At 42.1% G+C, this 22,300-nt stretch overlaps 2 protein-coding genes across 3 annotated transcripts in view; both read left to right on the top strand.

The window, feature by feature from the left end:
- rras (RAS related) overlaps nt 1-9,543 on the top strand; it is an 11,434-nt gene extending 1,891 nt beyond the window's left edge. The window contains exons 2-6 of the mRNA XM_046029944.1: nt 1,772-1,859; nt 3,493-3,595; nt 4,443-4,551; nt 6,627-6,745; nt 7,165-9,543. Coding sequence (XP_045885900.1) covers nt 1,772-1,859; nt 3,493-3,595; nt 4,443-4,551; nt 6,627-6,745; nt 7,165-7,252 — 507 coding nt within the window. The 3' untranslated portion in view covers nt 7,253-9,543. The remainder of the gene's footprint in view (nt 1-1,771; nt 1,860-3,492; nt 3,596-4,442; nt 4,552-6,626; nt 6,746-7,164) is intronic.
- A 3,279-nt stretch (nt 9,544-12,822) lies between these two features.
- prrg2 (proline rich Gla (G-carboxyglutamic acid) 2) lies at nt 12,823-21,967 on the top strand. Of its 2 annotated transcripts, none has more exons than XM_046030029.1 (7): nt 12,823-13,442; nt 13,524-13,621; nt 16,165-16,337; nt 16,897-16,930; nt 18,033-18,165; nt 18,903-19,052; nt 21,670-21,967. In XM_046030029.1, the coding sequence occupies exons 2-7, from the start codon at nt 13,537-13,539 to the stop codon at nt 21,710-21,712; spliced, it is 618 nt and encodes a 205-aa protein (XP_045885985.1). In that variant the 5' UTR covers nt 12,823-13,442; nt 13,524-13,536; the 3' UTR covers nt 21,713-21,967. The 2 variants fall into 2 exon arrangements, with proteins under 2 accessions (XP_045885985.1, XP_045885995.1); XM_046030039.1 differs by having other exon boundaries at nt 13,496-13,621.
- The last annotated feature ends 333 nt before the right edge of the window (nt 21,968-22,300 follow it).

The following is a 22,300-nucleotide window of genomic DNA, read 5'->3' as shown; positions in this document are numbered from 1 at the left end:
AACCTGGCAACCCCAAATCGTTGTTCACATTCATGGCCTATTACTGATCTATAAAGCAGAGATTCATAAAGCCATTAATTTCAACCTTTAACCCCATCATAAAGATTGCAGCAATTGTGTAGGCCGATAGGATTACCTTTCCATTCCCATCCTGTAGCCTGTGAAAATCAACTTGAAATGTGTTAGCAGTAGGTAGGCCTGTTCCATCAAGGTGACCGTCACCTCTTTTTATTTATTGGAACTACGCAGTAACAAGTTTTGACAAATGTGAGCATGCAGGCGTGATGTTCCTCTGAACCGTCGAAACGCTCGGTGCAGCACAGGTCAGTACGTTCACTTGTTAATGATCACAGTTTTCCTTCATGCCTCTAATTGTCTGGCTGGATTGCCTCAATGCAATACACACGAAAGTCCAGCTACAAGCAAGACAAGTCAAAGCATCAGAGCTATAAAAGCAATAAAACATGTTCAAAATTCATTAAGGATGGCGTAGAAAATGTCAGCAGTAAGCTTTGGGCGGTACCACGGTGTATCAGGGTATTTAGAAATCCTAAAAGTATGACTTTCAATGCATTCAAAACAGACGCTCCTCTTTCTAATAAACTGCTACAGAGATGGTGTATTGAGCTGATGTAGTGTAGTGTACGTCCTCAATTTGGGCAGACTACACCAGAAATTGCCTGACATGTACAACACAAGACATAACCCCCTTCATTTTTCCATCTGGGAAACACACACACACACACACACACACAGGAGCTTCAGCTGCAGCTTTTCTTCTCCGACAGACTGTAACCTACACTGTACATTTACTGCTGAACTTCCCCGCTCAACTTTTGCTCTGCTCCGCTGCATTCACCTGCCGCTCGCTCTCTCTCGCTCAGCCTCATGAATAGTGAACAAGACAATTGACTCTTCTGCTGTTTGGGAATTTGGGTTTAGCCCACTGATGTGTCGGTATCCACAGCGTCAACAACTCCGGCAAGAATCTATGGAAGAAAGCGCTTATTTCCTATCGGTTCATTATTCTGTGGGCCATAAGCATTTAAACCCAGCGTGACTTGTCTGAGCAGGCTACATGCTATACATGCTACTATGAATTCTATCACCACACTTGCCAAGCCTCACGATTTACACGAGAGACTCCACTCCTGGGGTTAATTCTTCAGATTTCCCGTATTTCTCCGATTTACAAGCAGTAGCAGTATTTGGCCATTTAACAGACATATTTTATTTGTGTGCTGTTTTAAGAGTGTAGGCTCATTTCATCAGCAACGCACTACCAACTAACCATGGCTGGTCAGATAAATGACCATTGCAGTTTTAGTACTTGATTACAGATCTCAAAAAACTTTGTTGTCACTGGCCACGTTTTCTTTTGAATGTGGTTTTTCTACCCTCGAGGCGTCCGTTGCTTCAGAAAGCCACGGTTAGCTGATGTTTGTGGCAGAAGCAAGTTCACGTCAGCTACAGAGATAGGGATTTTGCTGTCAAAGCCAAAAAACAGCTGAGCTACAACTCTGTTTTGGACACTACAGTAAAGGCGAAAGTCCTGTTACAGGCAGTAACAAGTCTTCACATTAAAGGAACAATACCACACTGTTTGTAAAATCTGTGCAGACAAATGTAGTGGAGTAAAAAGTACAATAACTGCCTGTGAAATGTGTTGAGTAAATGAAATTAGTTATGATCCACCTCACACAGACCTATCTTACTGCAGGATTTTGTAGCACTCCTGAATGAATGTACAGCATCTTTTCTATTCCCACAGTCCTACTTTGTGTCAGACTACGACCCCACCATCGAAGACTCCTACACCAAGATCTGTACCGTGGACGGAAAGGAGACCCGGCTTGACAGTAAGGCCCCGTCACACTGGACATGAATCCGTGCTTCATGCTGTTTGTAAGAGTGATTGCAGGGTGTGTGGAAGGCTTTGTTTGAAAGCAGAGGGTGTGTTTCACCCTGATGTGATATGACACAGGCAGTGTGTTTGCTCTCTGGATGTTTCATTCCCTTGTTAGGACTTGTACTTGGCCAGTGTTGCTGCATGGAGTCAGGCTGTGGGCCACACTGCTGTTTCACCACACAGTAATATGTGAATCATCAGATGTATACAGATGAACACTGCAGAGCTGCTGTTTGTCTGGCTCTCTTTATCTGTTTCCACTTGTGTTTACAGGACTGGAGATCTGACTCCGGTTTTAGAATCTCCTCTGTTTCCTTAGCAAACACTACTGAAGACCCCATGAGACAGATGATATTTAAGCTTCTCTGTGAACAGAGGCAGCAGGAAGTCATTATCTCTAAAGGATTTGATTTGGATATTTGGAGCGCTTATTATGTCTCCCAGTGTCTTCACAGATGTTGCAACAACACATGTTGCTGTGGGTGGTGTAAAGGGAGGGCCCTGCACATTATTACACACAAGTGCTCCGTCTAGTCACTGGCTCATGCAGCGTTACATTACGTTGTATTCAATCCCTGGAAAAACCCAGATGGTTGTTAAAGAAAACTTTCTGTTTTAAATGCATTTCCAAACCCCTCAAAGACTCTTCTAGCTATCTAGATAAAAATAAAAGATCTATAACTCGTTTCTTAAGTTGTGACTCTGTTTCCTAATCCAAACAAAGACGGTATCTTGAAATCTCACTGACTGATCTGTACGACATGAACCAAAATCTGAAAGTTTTGTTATCATTGTTTTGTCTATATTAGCGTTTCTTTCCATTATTTATTATCCTGGCATACAGTTAAGTATCTTTTGGATCAGCAAATAGAGTTCCAACTTATAAAGCTCATCACAAAGAATTTTTATTGAGCAGATGTGTTTTTATCCAGATTCGACCATATGGGGTTTAGACAGCTCTTCAGAGGTCAAGCAGGTCAAGGTCAACAGCTTGATCACCCGCTCCTTCAGTCTGTGTGTTGAAGTGTCCTTGGGCAAGATACTGAACCCAAAATGCTCCCGATGGCTGTGCCATTGGTGTGTGAGTGTGTGTGTGTGTGTGTGTGAATGATTAGTTTCTGTTTCTGTTGAGCAGCTGGCACATTGCATGGCAGCCTCTGCCATCACTGTATGAATGTGTGTGATTGGGTGAATGTGACATGTAGGGTCGAGCGCTTGGAGTGGTGGCAAGACTACAAAGGTGCTATACAAGAACAAATCGTTTACCGTTAATCATTCAGAAAAAACAGACGCTTAGCTTAGTGGCACGATTGTAATGATAAAACACAAGAGACACAAACTGGGGCTTCCCTCCACCCACGCATCTTAACAGTACAGTCAGGACACCTTCATCTTCCAACCATGTCGATGTTTCAGCACAACCATTATAAACATGAACCAACACCAATAACCACATCTTAACATAACTAGCAAATGCTGTTTCCTGCATCATTCATGTGTTCCAGCTTTGTCTGTTAAGGACTGGTCACGACAGGCAAGTACTGCATTTTAATAAAATGTGTGTGTGTGTGTGTGTGTCTCAGTCTTGGATACAGCAGGTCAGGAGGAGTTTGGGGCGATGAGGGAGCAGTACATGCGCTCAGGAGAAGGCTTCTTACTGGTGTTTGCGCTCAACGACCGGGGCAGGTAATGGAAAGTGTTGGTGTCTGTGTGTGTGTGTAACTTTCACTTACAGATGGGTGCTTCTAGCTTAACATGTTCCTCAGAGATGGACACAGGTTGCTGAATGGTTCCTGTGTTATGACGGTCTGTCTTCCTGCTAATGAGGAAGTGCAGCGAGCTGGTGGTGAGACTGACGTGAGGACTCGCTGTCCAGCTGTTATTTACACAGAGGGAGTGCACTCAGTATCAAGGATATCTGCACATTTGAGTGCATTCTGTTACAACAAAACCACAAACTCGTTTAATGCACATGTCTCACACACACACTCTAAAAGTATGTGAGAAAATAGTCTGTGTTGCAAAACATTTGCTGGGGGATTGGTAGGTTGTGTCAACCCCTGTTCTGTGTAGCTTTTGAAGTTTTCATGTGGTTTGCAGCTGAGCTGAATGTAAACCAGTATATTTTCCGGCTGTATTAACGGGGTCTGTCAGTTCATTAAATAAAGACCCTGCGCTTCACCACGCCAAAGCTCTGTGGTTAGTCGTTCACACCTACACAAATATTCATCTATACGGCACAGTCTTGTGTTGGCATTGGCAGTATTGTGTTGGCATTGGCAATATTTTCTCTTGTGTCAACGGAGTGGGGGTTTTCAGACAGTAGTGACTTTTGTAATTCCTGTGCACATGTAAACATACCCAGACATGACTAACTGAAGGAGACCTGTTTAATGACTGGGTCAACACCGGTTTTGGGAAGATTTGATTGGTTGTTATTGTTTCTGTTTCCTGTACATGCACTGTGTTCTTTCCTGTAAATCAGAATCGTTGATTGTTGACACTGCGACTGCTCACTCTCTCCTCCCAACAGCTACCATGAGGTCCAGAAATTCCACACCCAGATCCTGAGAGTGAAGGACCGAGATGACTTCCCCATGGTACTGGTTGGTAACAAGGCTGACTTGGAACAGCAGAGAGTGGTAAGTAACACCCTCATGCATCTATATGGTGTCAGGTAGCTTTCCCATTGTTCCTGGAATATGGTGGAGTGCAGACATATACCATGCAACTTCCATTAAAAGCCTAGTCTCAATTAGAAGCCTGTCCCTTTTACTGGCCTGTGTGGCTACATGTTTTGACAAATAAACACTGGTCTCAATTAGAAGCCTGGTCTGGTTTTTATAGAAGTTCTTTGGATGTATAAAACCTTTTGGAGGCCACCGTGTCACCTGCTTGAGGTAGTTCTGCTTAGATCGTGCATACCAGTATAAATGTTTAAACTTTTGTCAGTATGGACATGCTACACATTGGTTTCATTCTCCACAGTTCAATCATTTTACAGAAACAATGAGCACCAAAGTATAATTCCTTCAGATTTACCGTACCGCACTATACCCTTCCGCCTGTCCCAAATACAGGCAGGGTGAGTTCAGTGATTTAAGCAAATCAATGCCCGGGATGGGAAGTTTTACTGTATAGTCAAATTGACAACACCAATTTATCTGCATATATCATGGAAGCAACAGAAACCTCTTACTTTGTGGCTGTGGCTCAGGAGGTAGAGCGAGCCATCCACTACTCAGAAGGTCTGTGGTTCAATCCCAAGCTCCTACAGTCAGCTTGTTGAAGTGTCTTTGAGCAAGATACTGAGCTCCCAATGGTTCCCGATGTGTGTGTTGGTTCCTCTCTAGTCTGCCATCAGTGTTTGAAGGTGAATGCGATCACTCAAAGCGGAATACCAGAAAGGCGCTATACAAGTACAGACCGTTTACCATTTATTACAGCCCAAGCACAAAACGTGTTGAAATGGAAGGATTTTTTTTTCTCTCCTATGGGCATGGCTGTAGCAAAATGGCTCCATAGTGCCACCTACAAAATTTAAACCAAGGAGTACATTTATCATCCCAAGACACAAAAAAGACCGGCAGTCAGCCATTTTGAATTCAAAGTGCAATTTTTGCTATTTACAGGCTCTGTACTTTAACAAACTCCTCCTACATAATTAACTATATCAACTTCAAATTTTCACAGTGCAATCTAAACCCTTTGGCAATAAAAGGTTCACTGAAGGGTGTGTCCGTGGGATGGCGTGGATGTTTCTCCAGGAAACAGGAAGTTGTTGTAACTTTAGTGTACGTGCTCAAATCTGTACCAAACTTTACTTGTTTAATAAGGGTCCCGCCTCTCTTAATATTCAGTCGTATTCATAGCGCCACCTACTGGCAAAAGGAAATGACAAGTTTCATGCTGTGATATAATACTATTGGCAGGTTGACCACAACCACTTCACATTTGGCGAGAAAAGCCTTAACACATAGATGATTCTTTGTGAAGCTTTTCATTAAAAGTTGTTGTAACTTGAGTATCCATTATCCAATCTGCCCCAAACTTCACATGTAAGACTCAAGGCCCGACAACCGCTACATGCCCCCGAAGCCAAGTATCCTTACCACAGCCATCACCGAGTGTGTGCCTAAACTAAAGATATTGATTGCATTGATATGCATGTCGACCGGTTAACCCTACAGCTGCGGACATCGGCCGTGCTAGCAGACAGGGTTAACCTCCTTCGGTTGCTGTGCATTACCACCACCACTACACTAGAATGGCGTTGTAGCAAAAGAACTGCGGTCCTAGAACTGCGGTCCCAGGATTGCGGGGGTCCTGAAACTGCAGCTACATAATATTGACGTTGTGGGCCACACTTGTAGAAGTGGGAGGTACCGTATGATTTGTGGGTGTTCTCTAGCGCCACATAGGGGACATAGGAAGTGACGTTCAACTCTTTTGTGCAGTGTCCAAAACACTTGTAAATTCAGAGCCATGTCAGCCGACCTACGGTACGTGCGCTGCAGCACGCCCCGACCAGTGTGAAGGTGCAATTCATCGCAGCTGGCAGCTTTCATTTTAGCTATATGTTTGGTTTTTTTTGTAGAGGGAAGCGAACCCAGTTTCAGACATATGCTCCTACATTTGTTATTGAAAGCTTTTATCTTCTGTCTGGGCTAATCTCAAAATACAGTAACATACAGGTCATTGTATGCTTTGTCTGCAGATCTCCAGGGAGGATGCTCAGGCGTTTGCCAGAGAGAACAGGATCCACTACATGGAGTCTTCAGCCAAGAATCGCTATAACGTGGATGAGGTCTTCTTGGAGCTAGTGCAAATTATCAGGTATAGTTCTTATTTAGTTTACCTAAATTTAGTTACAGGAGGAGGAGAACAGGGAGGCAGACAGCACAGGAGGAGGAGGAGAACAGGGAGGCAGACAGCACAGGAGGAGGAGGAGAACAGGGAGGCAGACAGCACAGGAGGAGGAGGAGAACAGGGAGGCAGACAGCACAGGAGGAGGAGGAGAAGAGGGAGACAGCCAGCACAGGAGGAGGAGAAGAGGGAGACAGACAGCACAGGAGGAGGAGAACAGGGAGACAGACAGCACAGGAGGAGAACGGGGAGACACAGGAGGAGTGGTAGAGAACATAGGCCTAGTTGGAACAGACTTTGTGATGATGAGAAGATGGTTTTGTTCATCATCTCCTTGCGAACTCAATCATGAACGACTTTCTCTTTGTCCTCTTCTTCATCATCCACAGAAGGTTTCAGGAGATGGAGTGTCCTCCTCCTCAGGCTCAGCACACAGGCAAAAAGAAGAGTGGTGGTTGTCCCTGTGTCCTCCTCTAAGTACTGTTACCATGGACACCAAAGCCTCGTCTTTCTACAGCTTGTCCAAAAAGGAGTGTGTGTAAATGTGTGTGTGTGTGAGAGAGAGAGAGAGAGAGAGAGGGTGCATCATTTTTTTCCAAATGGTTTAATTTGCACTTTTGCCAAAAAGCATCTTTTAAATCAGTATAATCTTTTATTTTATTTTAACAAGAGGATCTGAAGGGAGAGGTACCAGCAGCAGCAGTTAGTTAGTTTGGTATAGAAACAGGAAGTCAGTGCTGTGGGCAGGGTACTAGTGACACGGAGTGTCCACAATTAGAAATATCATCACACTGTCTCTTGTTGTAGAAATGACCAAACTGCTGTTAGAACGGACAGGTACAGATGTCAGCAGTGATGTCATCACCACACAGCTGACTGTGTAAGGGATATCACCCGAACAAATTTCTATGAATACTATGTCTTTAATGTACAAAAATGTGCATGTAACATTTCTACTTGGCACGCACGCCCACAGACAAGACACAGCGTCCATGTGCTGTCATGTTCCAGGCCTCCTGCAGGGGGCAGCAGAGCCGAGGAAACGTAGCAGCAGTTCCAGACTGTAGTTGTGTTTCCAGCCGCTGTGTTTGTCTTTTGTTGCCTCCTCCCCATCTTTCCACTTGTGTTGCTATAATGAGACAGAATACTGAAAACATTAAAAACCAGGTGAATTCAAGGGCCTGATCAGATTGTACATGATCCAGATCAGACTGTTTCAGTACGGGAACTCCTGGTGCCTTGGTCTCTCACAGCCTACACTAGCTGGATGAGGAAGTGTATAAATTGGATAAATGTCAGGTTACATGAGATCATGACAGAAGAATGTGTTTCTGTGTTTGCACATTTCAACATTTGACACAAATACGCCCTCAGTGTTCTTTTGTGGACTGCTACTAATTTCCCATTCATTTAGTTTTTACACCCGCATCATCAATGTGTAAAGATGTTTGGTGACAGAAATCAACACTGACCACAAAGACAACACAGTTGTAATGAACTGCTAGCAGGTTAAAGTTCATTCTTCACCTTAAGTGCATACAGCAACAAAATAGTCAAGCTCAAGGTTCACTTACTAGCTTTCTCCAGAGCTATCAACTGCTTCGAATTGTCTTCATGGGGAATTCAAGTTGTTGAGAAGATTCACTTGTCATCACATGACCTAAGTGTGGAACTTCATTCACATAATGGCAGGGGGTCATATGGGTGGAGATGGAAAACCCTGCCTCTCTTCTAAGATGGCCTCTGGTGTCAGACCTGAATGATCTCTGACTCCTGCTCAATGTCCTCTGGTCTCTCATCCAGGCTCCTTGTGTTCCCCACAGCTGTTGCACGTCGGTCCTGACTTTAGGTTGTAGCAGCAGATCTTAAGATGATGAGTGGATGGAGGTGCTGGCTCTGTGAGACTTGGAGACTCTGGTTAGATGTTCTGCTTCTGCGGGTCCCTGGTCACCATATATGAGCTGTTGCCAAGTGACTTGCATTTTTCAACGAAGCCATCTCCATGACAACTGAGCAAGTGTTATTTACTAACGAAGACAGGGATATGAGGTTGAAACTTGCTGAAAAGCTAATAAGAGGGCTTTGAGTTAAGACTGTGGGCGGGAAGATGTGCTTTTTCAGTCTTGACGGTGTGTAATATTCTAGTATTTTCCAACATATCACATTTGAGATTTTTATTCCCTGTATTCCTGGAATACAGGGTGTGTTTGTTTGTTCTTTTTTCCCACTATTATTTCATTTGGACTCCGAGGTGCAGCCTAACTTTACAGACTTGTGAGATCTATGCCCCCACCCCTGCTCCCAATGCAGTAGCCCCAACCAACCAGTAGAGGTCACTATTGCAGCCACAGAGATGAGCAACCGGCAGTCCTCCCCATCTTGCCATACACAGATCTTTGCCAATTGCACATCCAGACAAGATGATCCAGGGCCTGTGGTGTCATGTCCTGTGATCTTTAATTGGTAGTGCAACAATCAAAAAAAAAACCCAATCCAATTCACATCTTCACGCACCTTCTTCATTGCTTTTTATTTGCATTGGAGGATTAACTCAAGATGATGCACACAAGAAAAAAAAAATCTCAGTATTTTTTCAAATCCAGTTTGATATGTGACCTTTGTAATGCTTTGGGCTGTTTGGTTTCTCTTCTTTTTCTTTTTCATGAGAATTCCTATTTATATCTACCTTACCTATTCACATCATCAGTTTTATATTGAAATAAAAGTCAAACCCTTTTATACATGATTAAAACATTTACTCAAACTTGTCTTTCTGTTGTGTCCTCTTATTTTTTCTGACTCAGCTTTAAGAAATTTTTTAGGGCCTTAGGGATGATCTAAAATCCTTATATTTGGATTTTGTTGTCTCCGTGAATGGCTTTGGGGAAAAGATCATACGTTATACATCTGAAGGTGTTAGTTTGGTCATATGAGAGACTATGCCCTGATGTGTACACTGTGTATGGTGACACTGCACCATTCTGGAAGTTGCAATTCAAAAAATTAAATGTATGTTTTGTGCTAACTGGAAACCAACAGGTGCTAGTCAATGTAAAATAGTATCTGTCTCCCTGTTCTCCTCCATGTTAGTGGAGGAGTTGAGGAAGAGACACAAGGAGAGAGAAGTCGAGGTAACAGGCATTAAAGGAAATGAGACATTCAGAGCCCTCATTTTAAAGCAACGTCAATTAAATATAACATGTGGCACAGATGCATCACCTGCCCATGTTCTGTTCCAGCCTATGATCTCTGTCAGAGGAGTGGGTCAGCTGTCAGCACCAAAACACAAAGGCTCCGGATCATTTCCTCACAATCCACAAACATGTCTGTCAACATTATGACATGGAGAAACATGTCAAGGTCGCAGTAAACATTATAAGGTATGTTGAGAGCAACAATATGGTCACAACTGAAATGATAAACTTGACAGAACATAGCTACGCACCAGAGGAAACACTTAAACGTTTAACTCTGATGGAGCTCAGGACTGATCAGGAGGACGGCTGCTTTCGGCCAAACAGTTTCACTGTATGAACCTGGACTGTGTAGAAGAACACTAACCTAATTAACTTTAGATGTGTCGGCGTGTCCCGCTGACAAATTTAAATAACTGATGAAGTTACGCTGCTGTGTGTCGTGCGTAAATGGGCACAGTGTCACCTCACCCTATTCCACCCACCCGCTATTAATCCAAATGGTCATTTTTAAGACCGTGCATCACTGGCCTATAGCCTATATTTAGCTATCGATCAAAACATTATATAGGCTAACAGCATATAAAGGTTCAATGTCATTAAGGAATATCATCTTAAAAAACCTATGAATCGCTGTAGAGAACCTGCTCCCGTCATGGGCTGTATTTTCTGGCCGTGTCACGCCTCTTTTAAACGTCACAGGTGCAGAAAAGGCTTCCGCAAAGGATCCACCGGTGCATCCTCGCTCATAGCTCCTCCGCCAAGCCCCCTCTCCTCTCTCCTCGAGATGCATTTGTGGAATTGAGACGTCCTTCAAGATGACGTGCTGAGATCGATATCCGGGTCACATGCAGGAGGACGGAGGATCGAGGAGGCACAAAGTAGAGAAACGAAAAGAGCCCGGAGAGCGTCCCCGTAACCATAGTAACCCACTCTGTGCGCGAGGAGAGGGAGAGAGCTGACTGAGATTACTGTGAGCAGCGTGCAGGGGAGTGTATGGAGCTAGAATTGTGTCTTTATTACATGCGAGAAAATAAATGATCTGAGAGAAGAAAAAAAAAGTTTGAGAGAAAAAGTTATCACACTGATAGCAAAAAAGCATTTCATGAGAGAAAAAATAATATTTGTTCGGTTCACCTAGTAGGATGCATCTATTTAGGTGAACCGAACAATGCTGTAATGGTTCAGTTGGACTCCCAAGACAAGACGATGCTCACCCGACTGGCCAATAGGAACGTGGCCCCGCCCATGACACATTTTACACAGCGAAAGCAAAATCCTGACACAAGAGCAAGAAATTGCATGAGAGCAAAGAAAAGCGTTTTGAGAGAGACACTTTTTTTCTCCACACTGATAGCAAAAAATATATATTTGAGAAGTAATATAATTTTAAAGTATTTTGAGAGAGATTTTTTTTCTCAGAAATAATTTATACAAATTTAAATTTTATATATTTTTGATGTTCTATGAGAAAATACTGAGAAATAATTTTTTGCTATTGGTATGAAAACTTTTTCTCTCAAATATTCTTTTTTCTCTCATGAAATGCTTTTTTGCTATCAGTGTGATAACTTTTTCTCTCAGATCATTTATTTTCTCGCATCTAATAAAGACACAATTCTAGCTCCATAGATTCACACACTCACACGCCACACCTTGTATTTCTCACGCTGAGAAGTAGGCCAACGAAGTCGTTATGTTTTTATTATATAGTGGCCTGATTAATAGACGATCATTTTTCTGCAGAGTTCATAGCTTTCTCTGTACTAAACGCCAGAGCCGTTAAGCCGATCAGAAATTCAAATGTGTTGTTTCCGGGTAAATTCCGTGATCCCGCTGCAAGCACGTTCCTTACTAACATGGATGCGCGTGCACACACGGAGTGAGTGGAAGTTGGAAGCGCAAGAACCGATGGATGCGGTAACTGTAGGTGCCGAATCTTTTTTTTCTTGGAAGAAATCACTTGCCTGTGATCAAAGAGCAGCTGATGTTGTATAGTTATAGTATATGTTGTAGTATCCTGTAGCCAAATTCATGCTAAATGATTACTGACGCAGACAAAAACTCTCCAACCTCTTACAACCAGAAGCTTTGGCTTTTTCACCCAGTGGTGAACAAAGTTACTTAGGCATATTCAGATCCTTTTTTCTTTTTCTTTTAATAAAAGTGCTAATAGGCCTACCTCACTGTAAAAATACTCAAGTAGGCCTACTGCATTGAAAAGTTAAGTAAAAGTATGTTATTAGGCTATAAGCAGGAAAATGTAAAAGTAGCCTATTAAAAATAAAAGTAGCCTACTCAAAGCAGAAAGACAAATGTCCCATATGACTGTTTACTACTAATACTATTAGCCTATATATCATATCATTAGATTATTATTCCTTATGCATGAATGAAGTTGGTTGTGGTTTAACTACTTTTATCAGGCTATTAATGAATATTTTTAGTATTAATCAGCTGATTATTTTCTCCATTAATTGTAATAAATTCTGAAAATAGTGTGAGCCCTGCGTGACACCTTGCATGCTTATTTTGTCAGTCCAAACCTCAAAATCAATAAAAATACATATAATAAAAACATCATATTTAATATAATTATATAAAAACATCATATTTAAACTCTCTAAAAGCCTATTTCTTAAAGTAACTAGTAATTGAAGGGCAAGTTCTGCAATACTACAGGAGGCCTATGTGTACCTATACATTGAGCACTGCTGTTCATTGGGCTCATTTGGGGCCAAATCTCTTTTTATTTTTGATTGGCTATATTTGTTTTTTTTAAATATAAGTAGGCCTATCAATTGTCTTTTATCAGATTTACCTATTTTTATAATTTCTATTTGTTCGGGTCAATTATAAACTATAGGACAAATTTAACTGTTAGTAAAAACTTGAGAGAATTGGCTGGGGCCGCTGCTGCAAATATTTGAGTGGCTCCTCCTCTAACACGCGTTATCTCACGCCAAACTTGGTTGTGTGCGTGATACAGTCAACACCTCAAATAAAGTGTTTGAACAAACCCAGCTTCATTATTCAGTACACCGCTTTCGTTCGTTCGTTTCGCTAATGAACTGGCAACTGAGTGTACACACACACACACACACACACACGCACACACACACACACACACACACACACACACACATACACACACACACACACACAACTGGTGGACAGAAGAAGGAAGCAAAGACAGCAGTGTGTACAGTTGGACAGGCAGACAGGCAGGTTGGTGGTGGTTCCTCCCTCCAGCTGTATGTTGTCCAACAGGTTTGTGACGAGACTTTTCTCTCAGGTAACAAGTACTTAATGGCCTGGCGGTTTCACCACTGAACTCAGCATAAACAACGTCAGTTTCAGGTAATACTGGTGCCTCCGTGTTTCTGAAACTCCAGAAGAAGTGTCGTTCTCTCCTGGACTCGCACGGAGCAGACTGTAGCCAGGTGAGGGGGCCACAGCATTGGACTGGACAGGTGAGTTCTGGAGACTCTTCCTCAACATCCTCATGTTGGCGTCCTCCCCACAGAAACTCTTCCTTGTCATTTCCCGTGTAGTGTTCTTGCTTCAATGGCAGCCTTGTCAGCGGTCTGGATTGTCGTGCTGTCCCTGCAGAAGCTGGCCCACTGCTCGGTCGCCTACAGAGGAGCTCCAGGTAAACCACACCACTTGTCATGCACAGTCGGTCACTTTAAACACACAACGTTTTAAACTGTAAATATACCAACCATTTTATTTGAATTCATTTTATGTGTCGTGTTTCTAAAATAAATGTATCTATTAAAGGCTCACCTCCTGCCCCAGTGCATGTTCTACCACTCTGAGGTTATACCTGTTATGACATTCAGGATGGTATATTAAGTTTATATCAGCATTGTTTTTCAAGCATTGGCACCACAAGCTAAGGTCAAGAGTAGTTTAGTTCAACTTTCACAAGTTTGTTTGAACTGTGAACTATTTTAGCTAATGCAGGGCCGGTCCTGACAGTGTTGGAGCCCCAGGCGAGATTTGAAATTGCCCCCCCACCCCCCCAGCAACAGCATTGGTTTGGTTTCAACGGTGGAGAGGACAAATGAAGAGGAGGGTCTGGGGGACCTCCATCCAAACATTTTAAGCCTTAAAATCTTCATTTACTGCATTCTGGTAAAAATCCCTGCACCAATTTATAGTGGAAAGGTCTATATAAAGGAAAACGATATTCAGGCAGCAGGAGACAATTCAAAATATTAAAAAAGTAAATATAATGCTTTAAGGCTTTCAGGCATTCTGTAGCTATTGCTTTTAAATAGGCTGTTTTCTCCTGTAGATCTACTTTTCCAATTTAACAAAATCTAAATTTAGTCTTCTTTCCTCTTTGTGTCTTTGTTTGAGGAAGTAACCTCTTTAAATGTGCATGTGCCAGCTTTTCACCTAAATGATAAATGAATTCATTTTAATTCAATTAGAAACTCCTGGACTTTAATAGCTCCTGTGTTTCAGCAGCTTTTCTGCTCATGTTCAAAACTTCCTGCACATTTAGAACCTCTCCAACATATCTGTGTTCTCTGAGATGTCCAGAAAAAAAAGTCGCAATATTACAAGACTATCATCTAGGGCTGACCCCAACTAAGGATTTACATAGTCGAATCAGAATTGTCAAGTGTTGCCTATAGTAGAATCATGTACTGTGTTTGTGTGCAGCTACTGTGAGTGTTTTCTCTCTCTGTCTATCGCCTGTGATTCACTGGTCTTGTGCAGAGTGTAGCGTCAGCCCTACTATCATCATTTAATGAGAATTCACAATATTTTTTAGTCTACCTGCCCTATACTCTGCTGTGCATTATATTATTGCTCCGCTGGTTGTGGCTATCCCCTTTAGACCATTTGACCGACAGAGCGTGGGAAATCTCGCCACAAATGCACACGTGTTAACGTCAGCACCTCAGATAAAGTGCAGCTAACAGTCCCAAACAGAGCAACGTTGCACCTCAGTTTTGAGATGTTTATATTGCAAAACCCTATCAGCTATGTTACCACTTGTTACAGCTGTCTGGGCTCACAGCGCGAGGTGCACTTGATTACTGTCACGGCTTAAGCAGGTGTCGCATCAGCTGGGAAAAATTGATTCACGCCAAGCCGAAAACTTTCTCTTGCGGCGCCCCGACATTTTGCACCGTAGGCAACCGCCTATGTTGCTTATGCCACGGGCCGGCCCTGAGCTAATGGGCTTGGGACTTTATTGACTGATTGATTGTATTTTCATTTTAGTCCTCTGACTGACCATTTTCTTTTTATCCAACAAAGGTTAAAGTCAAGGGCAACTGGACTTGGTTGAAGATACTGGAAGATGTTTCGTCCCTCATCCAAGGGACTTTTTCAGTTCAAGTCCAGTTGCCCTTGACTTTAACCTTCGTTGGATAACTATGACCTGGATGACTGAAAATCTTCACAGACATTTTCTTTTTAGTTCTTTTTTCTCTACATTTAGCAGTTTGGTCATTTCAGTGAGGAACACATTTTCTTTCCGCTTCATCTCCTCTTTTCTTCTGGAAACAACTTTGCTAGTCCCACACACTTTCACATGTTGAAATGTTCTCCTTCTGGGCAAAGCAACAAATCCCACGGAAAGACCCAAACCAACAACAAGTTAGTTCGTCTGACTCAGCTACTTTATTTGTAGCACTCAGTCCCCAGCCCATTAGTTCCTACGGAAGACATACATTTTTAAAAACACCTCACAAGTAGGCTATATAGTTTCATGTTTAAAAAGATTCCCTAAAACAGCTATTCACTGTAGTTTTTATCAAGCAAATAGGAGGAAATGGTGCATCTAGTGAGTATTTGGGGCAGCAGGATGGTGTTTGTGGGACTGAGTCAGAATAAACTACAGTGTGTGTGTTCATGGTGATGAAGTAACATGTCACCCAGTGCAACAGTGAGGCTCACTGATGTGTTTTTGTACAGTGTTTGGACAACAATGGAGCTCTATGGCTCAGAGAGATATCAGTTGGTTTGGCTCTCCACGTGAGATAAGAAAATGACAGGCTTTATCCTTTAAAGCTAGAAGAACATTGACCTCATTCATTGTTGCATCTGAAACCCTACGAGCCAAAACAGTGAAAAGGATTTTTTATCAAATGTCCTAATAACTTAATATTAATTTATGTATTGGGGTCTGCACTCAGTGTGAACAGTGTGTATATGGCCTGTGTCCTGCAGAAGATCCGGTGTTGCTGGATGAACAGTCAGCGACCTCCTTCCTGTCCCGCAAACTGCTCTTCAACAGCTGGGACTTTGAGCTGGTGACGCCTGGCAATCTGGAGAGGGAGTGCATAGAAGAGAAGTGTAGCTATGAGGAGGCCAGAGAGGTGTTCGAGGACGACGCTAAGACGGTAATGTCTCTAATGCTGTGCTCTCATATCCACCAGTTTTGGTCAGTTTAATCAAACAGATAGATAGAACAGTATGCTCTGTATTTGTATAGCGCCTTTCTAGTCTTTTCGACCACTCAAAGCGCTTTTTACATTACATCAGCATTCACCATTCACACACATTCATATACTGGCGGAACCCGCTAGGGGAAATTCGGGGTTCAGTATCTTGCCCAAGGACATGCAGCCCCTCCTACCTCCTGAGCTACAGCCGCCCCTCAACATTTATGTTAAACTTTGTGTGACAGTTGTGTGAACAGTGACGAGAATGCCTTGTAGTGTCATTATCCCTGCATTCTTGCATTTGCAGCTTTAGAGTGGCGAAAAACTGCAGGATACTCCATATAATTGAACTCCCAGTAAGTCTACCTGAACATACTTTAGAAAACATTTTTATTTTGCATTTGAAAAAAAGGACACATAGGAAACGTCCCCATAGCTTATTACACATGCTCTGTGGTGGCGGCTAGATGTTTCTTTTCTTCTGCTTCATTACATATTTTTTTGCTTCCATTTTTAGGAATCATTTTGGGCCAGTTATGTCAACAGTCAAGGTAATGCTTAAAAAGAGATATTTTCCATTATTGTAGTCTATGGGCAGAATGTAGTGTTTTCACATTAAAAATACATGCATAACAAAAAAATAATAATCATTGACATTATAATAATGTTACATAATGATTGCTGAAATCTTATTTATTCTATATGCCTGGTTAAAGGTGCATGCCCTGATTTTGTTATAGTGCTTACAGCTCCAAATTCTGTAATGTTTAATTTGGTCATACTAACATAAGCTAAAATATCATTTAGAATATTCTTTTAAAGTAGGCTTTTATCGTGAAATTCTTTATGAACTTTGTGTACTCAAAATACATTCTTATCATAGGAGGAAATCATGGGGGGGACGGGGGGGTCAAGTCCCCCCCTTTCTGATAATCAAAAGAAAACCAGTTAAATCCTCGGTAATGTTAAGTAAACTGGCAGAGCTGTTTTATGCACTTTAAACATTGGATGAACTGATTCTTGTCTTTAATCCAGGTGCTGCTGATGGTGCTTTCAGACCAAACGCAAATTTTATCTTTGCGACGCTTTCCTCGCGAGTACATTCGCTGCAAGTGTTCACACACAACGCGAGAAGGCGATTAGAACTCGAGTTGGAAATTTTCTACTCACGCGAAGGCCTTCATGTTGTCAGCACCGCCCCCTTCGCAAACAGGCTGCACAGCACCGTGTGCTTACAGATAGTAACCTCATGTCACAGCCACACACACAGGCTAAAACACATCTTAGAAGTTATTCACGAAAGTGAAGAAGACGCAACGTTATCTATTTACATCTGCAGAGAAACACACAGAAAGTGACGCTGTGGATATTGTAAAGCAGGGAGCAGGTAAAGCAACAGTGAACACAGCTGTTGGTGACGATGTCATTCACACCACGGTGGTATCAGTTCACATACAAATTTATGCCCATGATTCTTATGCTGCAACTTTAGCTTAGAACTGCACAGAAACTTTAGCACTAGCTCAGGGTTCACAGGTGTCATATTCAGTTCAGTCATCTGTGCATTAATTAGTGACTGACTAGCTGACTGACTGGTCTGAGAACTGTCTTAAGAAACAAAAGGTTTGATATTAATGATGTTTGTCTTTGAAGCAAATACACCCAGAGTGGATGTGGCAGGACTGGTGGCAGGGATCCTGGCTGTCGTAGTGTCTGCTATTTTTGCCATTGTGCTGGGAATCTACTGCTACAAATCCAAGAACAAGACTGGACAGAGGTCAGCACAGTAAGTTCACTCTGACATGGAACATTTGCAGCGAAATGTTTGCCCAGTTAACCTAGGGATGTGGAATAAATGATGACTGTGGTACATCAGGCCTTCCATCATGCCCTTAAGCTCTGACCAGAACACTTTAACGCTGCTGGCTGTGGAATGATATCTAACAGCTTCAGTGACCCCCTGACTTTTTGTGTAGCATCCCAATCAGAAGGTCATTTGACGACTGGCTTAAACTTGTTACAGTCTGTATAACAAGTTATACATGATACTCTGTCCTTCAGAGGAAAATTCTATGTTTTGCAGCAAAGGGTGTTATTCCTTGTGAGGTTAATTCATTCAAGTGAGTTATGATACAAAGGAAGCCCCAGTTTGGGCCTCTTGCATAATCACTTTTACATTTGATAAATTAGATGTGGTCATATTTTCAAAAACACAGCAACCTGATCTGAATGATAGCAGTATTCGGATAGCTCGCACAGTAAATGCTGGTCTGGTCAGTAATGGCTACTTCCGTTGGTCACATGAATCCTGATGTCTGACCCCATGAACCTTTTGAGGTACCGCCATCGATGAAAATGTCCACTTGCACACAACACAATCTATAAAAACAGGAAATCAAACATATTTATTATAAGATTTACAGAGCCCATTCATGTTTGCTTTAGCCTTGATTATCTCTGCAGTGACTTAATATCTTGTTGAATTCTTCTGAGATAATGTTCTGTATGTTGTCGTGTGTGCAGGTCCAGAGCTCCAGTGAGGATGGAAGCAGATGGGCTTCCAGCCCCAGAGATGGTGCCCCTGGCTGGGATAACCGTCCCAGGTCTACCCTCCTACAATGATGCTCTAAACAGCAGTGGGCAGCACGATGCCCCGCCACCTCCTTATTCAGGGTAAGTGGGCGTTCCAGTATGCACATGCTCCAGGCCTGTAGTGGTCCAAGGTCCAGCCAAAAGACGGATACAGACGCGGACCTACATTTAATCAGGTCCAGCACTGTTAATCTGTGGGACCTAAGCAGGATAAGTTTGGTGGCCCTGCCTCACAGTGGATAGTTTGCAGTCATAACCCTTATGCAGTTTATTTGTTTGACCAGCAACAGGAGGGCCGCGTTTTTTTTACTGCTTATTAAATACACTCACTGAAACTGTCAAAGTCAAACTGACTGACTGCGCATGCCATTTTACTTCTACTTTGTATAAAAAGAGGCAGCTCCAAACCTGCAGTATTAAAACATCGAATCTTGATGTAGCTGAATACAAAGAAGCTACTTTGATTTTATATATATATATTTTACAGTATTATCTATACATCAAGATAATAATTCGGCACAGTATGAAAAACTACCTAGTGCAAAACAACTTCAGTACAAAACAAATCACTGCAGTACACAGTAAATGTAATTGGCCAATGGCCACGAAGGGAACACTGTGCAAATACATGATTCATTCAACATTCAATAAAACATCAAGGACCCCTGCAAACCAAGTCTACGGAAGCCCTAAACGGCCATCAATTCAAATAATTTTACTCCGTTTTCTGGTGATAACAGGATAACAGGATAATTATCTTGGGATCTTGAGATAACAAAAAAGTTGTCCAACACAGGGGTCGGCAAGAACGTTTATTAATGGTAATTTCAGTGAGGATTTTAGTGTCACTGGTTAGCTCAGTGGTGGAGCACAGGACTCATAGGTAAAGAGTTGTGTGTTTGATCCCACTGAAGACCATTTTATTTCATTTTGTTTTTCATAATCCTCTTCAACAAAGTTCTTATAAAGACTGTTTCACAAGCTCATAATAAAGCACTTGTGCATCCCAGTGATTGGTCCACATTCATGTAAATGCTCTGTATTTGTATAGCGCCTTTCTAGTCTTTTTGACCACTCAAAGTGCTTTTACACTACATCCACCAGTGTTACACATTCATACACTGAGCCTAAGTGCTCAAACGGAAACTAACATTCACACTCATTCATACACTGGCGGAACAGCCGCCAGGGGCAATTCGGGGTTCGGTATCTTGCCCAAGGACACTTCGACACGCAACCAGGGGGAGCCAGGGATTGAACTGCCGGCCTTCCGATTAATGGCCAACCCGCTCTACTTCCTGAGCCACAGCCGCCCCATCAACCTATGGACTTCATTTCCCCATCATTCCCAGGCAGAGGAAATTCCTGCATTTCTCATTCTGGGGAATCCATTTAACATTACACATTTCCTGATGGCTATTTCATAACTTTTGAGATAGCCGTCGGGAAATGTGTTATTAGTTTCCCCTGAATCTCTTCATAACAACTTTGCTAAAGATGATAATAAAAAACACACAAAAGCAGAAAAAAAGTAATTGAGAGTGGGAGTCAAACACACAGTCCTTGGATTACGAGTCCTGTGCTAAAGAAACACACTTGCTGACCCCTGTATTCAGCTATGATTTGTGATCTCGAGATCACAAAATAATATCCCGTTAACACCAGGTTAACATGGGAAAACGGAGTAAAAAAAAAAATTGAATGGATGGCCGCTTAGGGCTTCCGTACAAGTCAGTCCTTACTTGGTCTGACAGCCATCACATCTGATGGCCACAGAGCAGGATCAGTTGGTGGAGCAGAGTTCCCACAAACAGAAGACGTCGGTTGGCATTCATCAGCAGTTACCTTTGGAGCTGTGGGGTAAAATCAGTTAGCTATTGTTTACACACAATTGAATTTCCCAACAGAGATAAAGACATAGTGGCAACAAACAGGAAACTTACCAACTGTTTCACTGGAACCTGTCATAGGGTACAAAGATGTGTCAGCTTGAGTGTGGTATGACAACGGATAATGGTAGGAAATAAAAACATTAACATTTGTTGTGATTAGTTACTTTATTAATTTAGAAGTCTATTATCTTAGCATTATCTTGATTATTATACTCATAGATTAGGTCAATTAGTTGTAATTTACCATTGGCAGCATATAGTTAACATACCAGCAATATTACCTGTTGTGGTAGAGTCCTCTTCAGCTGCTGTGTGGGACAATTCAAATAGTGGAACGTGCAGAGTAGATAAAACAAGATAGATCTCACAAGGTACAAGAACCCAACACAGTGCACTGTGATTTAGTTTAGTGTATTACTGTATTTGACAGGGACAGTGCATATTAGTAACGTTTATGAAAAAGATTTTTGTTTGTATTTGCTAGACTACATGTAGCTATGTAAGTGTACAGGTTGCACAAAAAAAAAAAATTCTTACCAGTGCTTTCATCATCTCTTCCACAAACATCCTTCATTATTGCTCCTGCAGAAGATGGTGAATATTGTTTTTACAATTATTGTGAATAGAAAATAATGCTACATATAGGGCCTATATATATTATGTGCCTTCTTTTGCATTCCAAGTAAACATATCATATCTTCTTTTGAAGCCTCTTTCTAGGTATGAAAACACAGCCTGTCAAACCCTCATAGATCGTGCTGCTCTGCAAATACGCTCACAAAGATTTTTCCTCTCTTTGACCACAGGAGTGTGCCATCAGCGCCGGGTAATCCAGGAGAAAATGAATGAGAGGGCTGGCAGAGCCTCGTTATTATGGTTGATGGGCATCTGTGATTTGAGTGAACTTTTAAATGTTGCATGTTTTTTTGAGATACTGTATTTATGAGTGAAGTTATGACACAATCCCAGAACAGGACACTGCTGCCAGTATGATCTGCATATTGGCTGGCCAGTAGTCTGTCCACTACAGATTTGATGTTTTAAAGTGGGTGCAGCTTAGGGTGGATAGCATTTTGTCTGTACACTCAACTGTGTTCCTCAAGAAAACCCAGATATGTTTATATAATAAATGACATAACAGTTACACATGCCTCCAGTCATTTTATGATCCATCTACTGTAACTTGTCAATGCATGTGTAGGCTATACACAACTCAGGAGGATGTCAGCCCTCATTCTTTACATGTTGCAACAGTTTAATAGAGAAATACAGCTGGCTACAGAAGCTGAGCTCTTTCACCAGACTCAATTCCACAATGCTACACCACACTGCGCTGCTGTGCATGACAAATTGTGTGTGTGTGTGTGTGTGTGTGTGTGTGTGTGTGAGAGAGAGAGAGAGAGAGAGACAGAGAGAGCGAGCGAGGGAGGGAAGGAG

The sequence above is a fragment of the Micropterus dolomieu genome, linkage group LG02, assembly GCF_021292245.1.
Source record: "Micropterus dolomieu isolate WLL.071019.BEF.003 ecotype Adirondacks linkage group LG02, ASM2129224v1, whole genome shotgun sequence".
NCBI classification, from domain to species: domain Eukaryota; kingdom Metazoa; phylum Chordata; class Actinopteri; order Centrarchiformes; family Centrarchidae; genus Micropterus; species Micropterus dolomieu.
Note: the sequence above shows the minus strand (reverse complement) of the source record. Positions and strands in the feature narration are given on the sequence as shown.

Bases quoted from the DNA above. Each gene is read 5' to 3' on its own strand.
- prrg2 (XM_046030029.1), top strand. From the start codon at position 13,537: ATGGCAGCCTTGTCAGCGGTCTGGATTGTCGTGCTGTCCCTGCAGAAG. The intron at 16,338-16,896 runs GTAATGTCTCTA...TTCCATTTTTAG, and splicing joins TCGAGGACGACGCTAAGACG to GAATCATTTTGGGCCAGTTA. The intron at 16,931-18,032 runs GTAATGCTTAAA...TTGTCTTTGAAG, and splicing joins CAGTTATGTCAACAGTCAAG to CAAATACACCCAGAGTGGAT.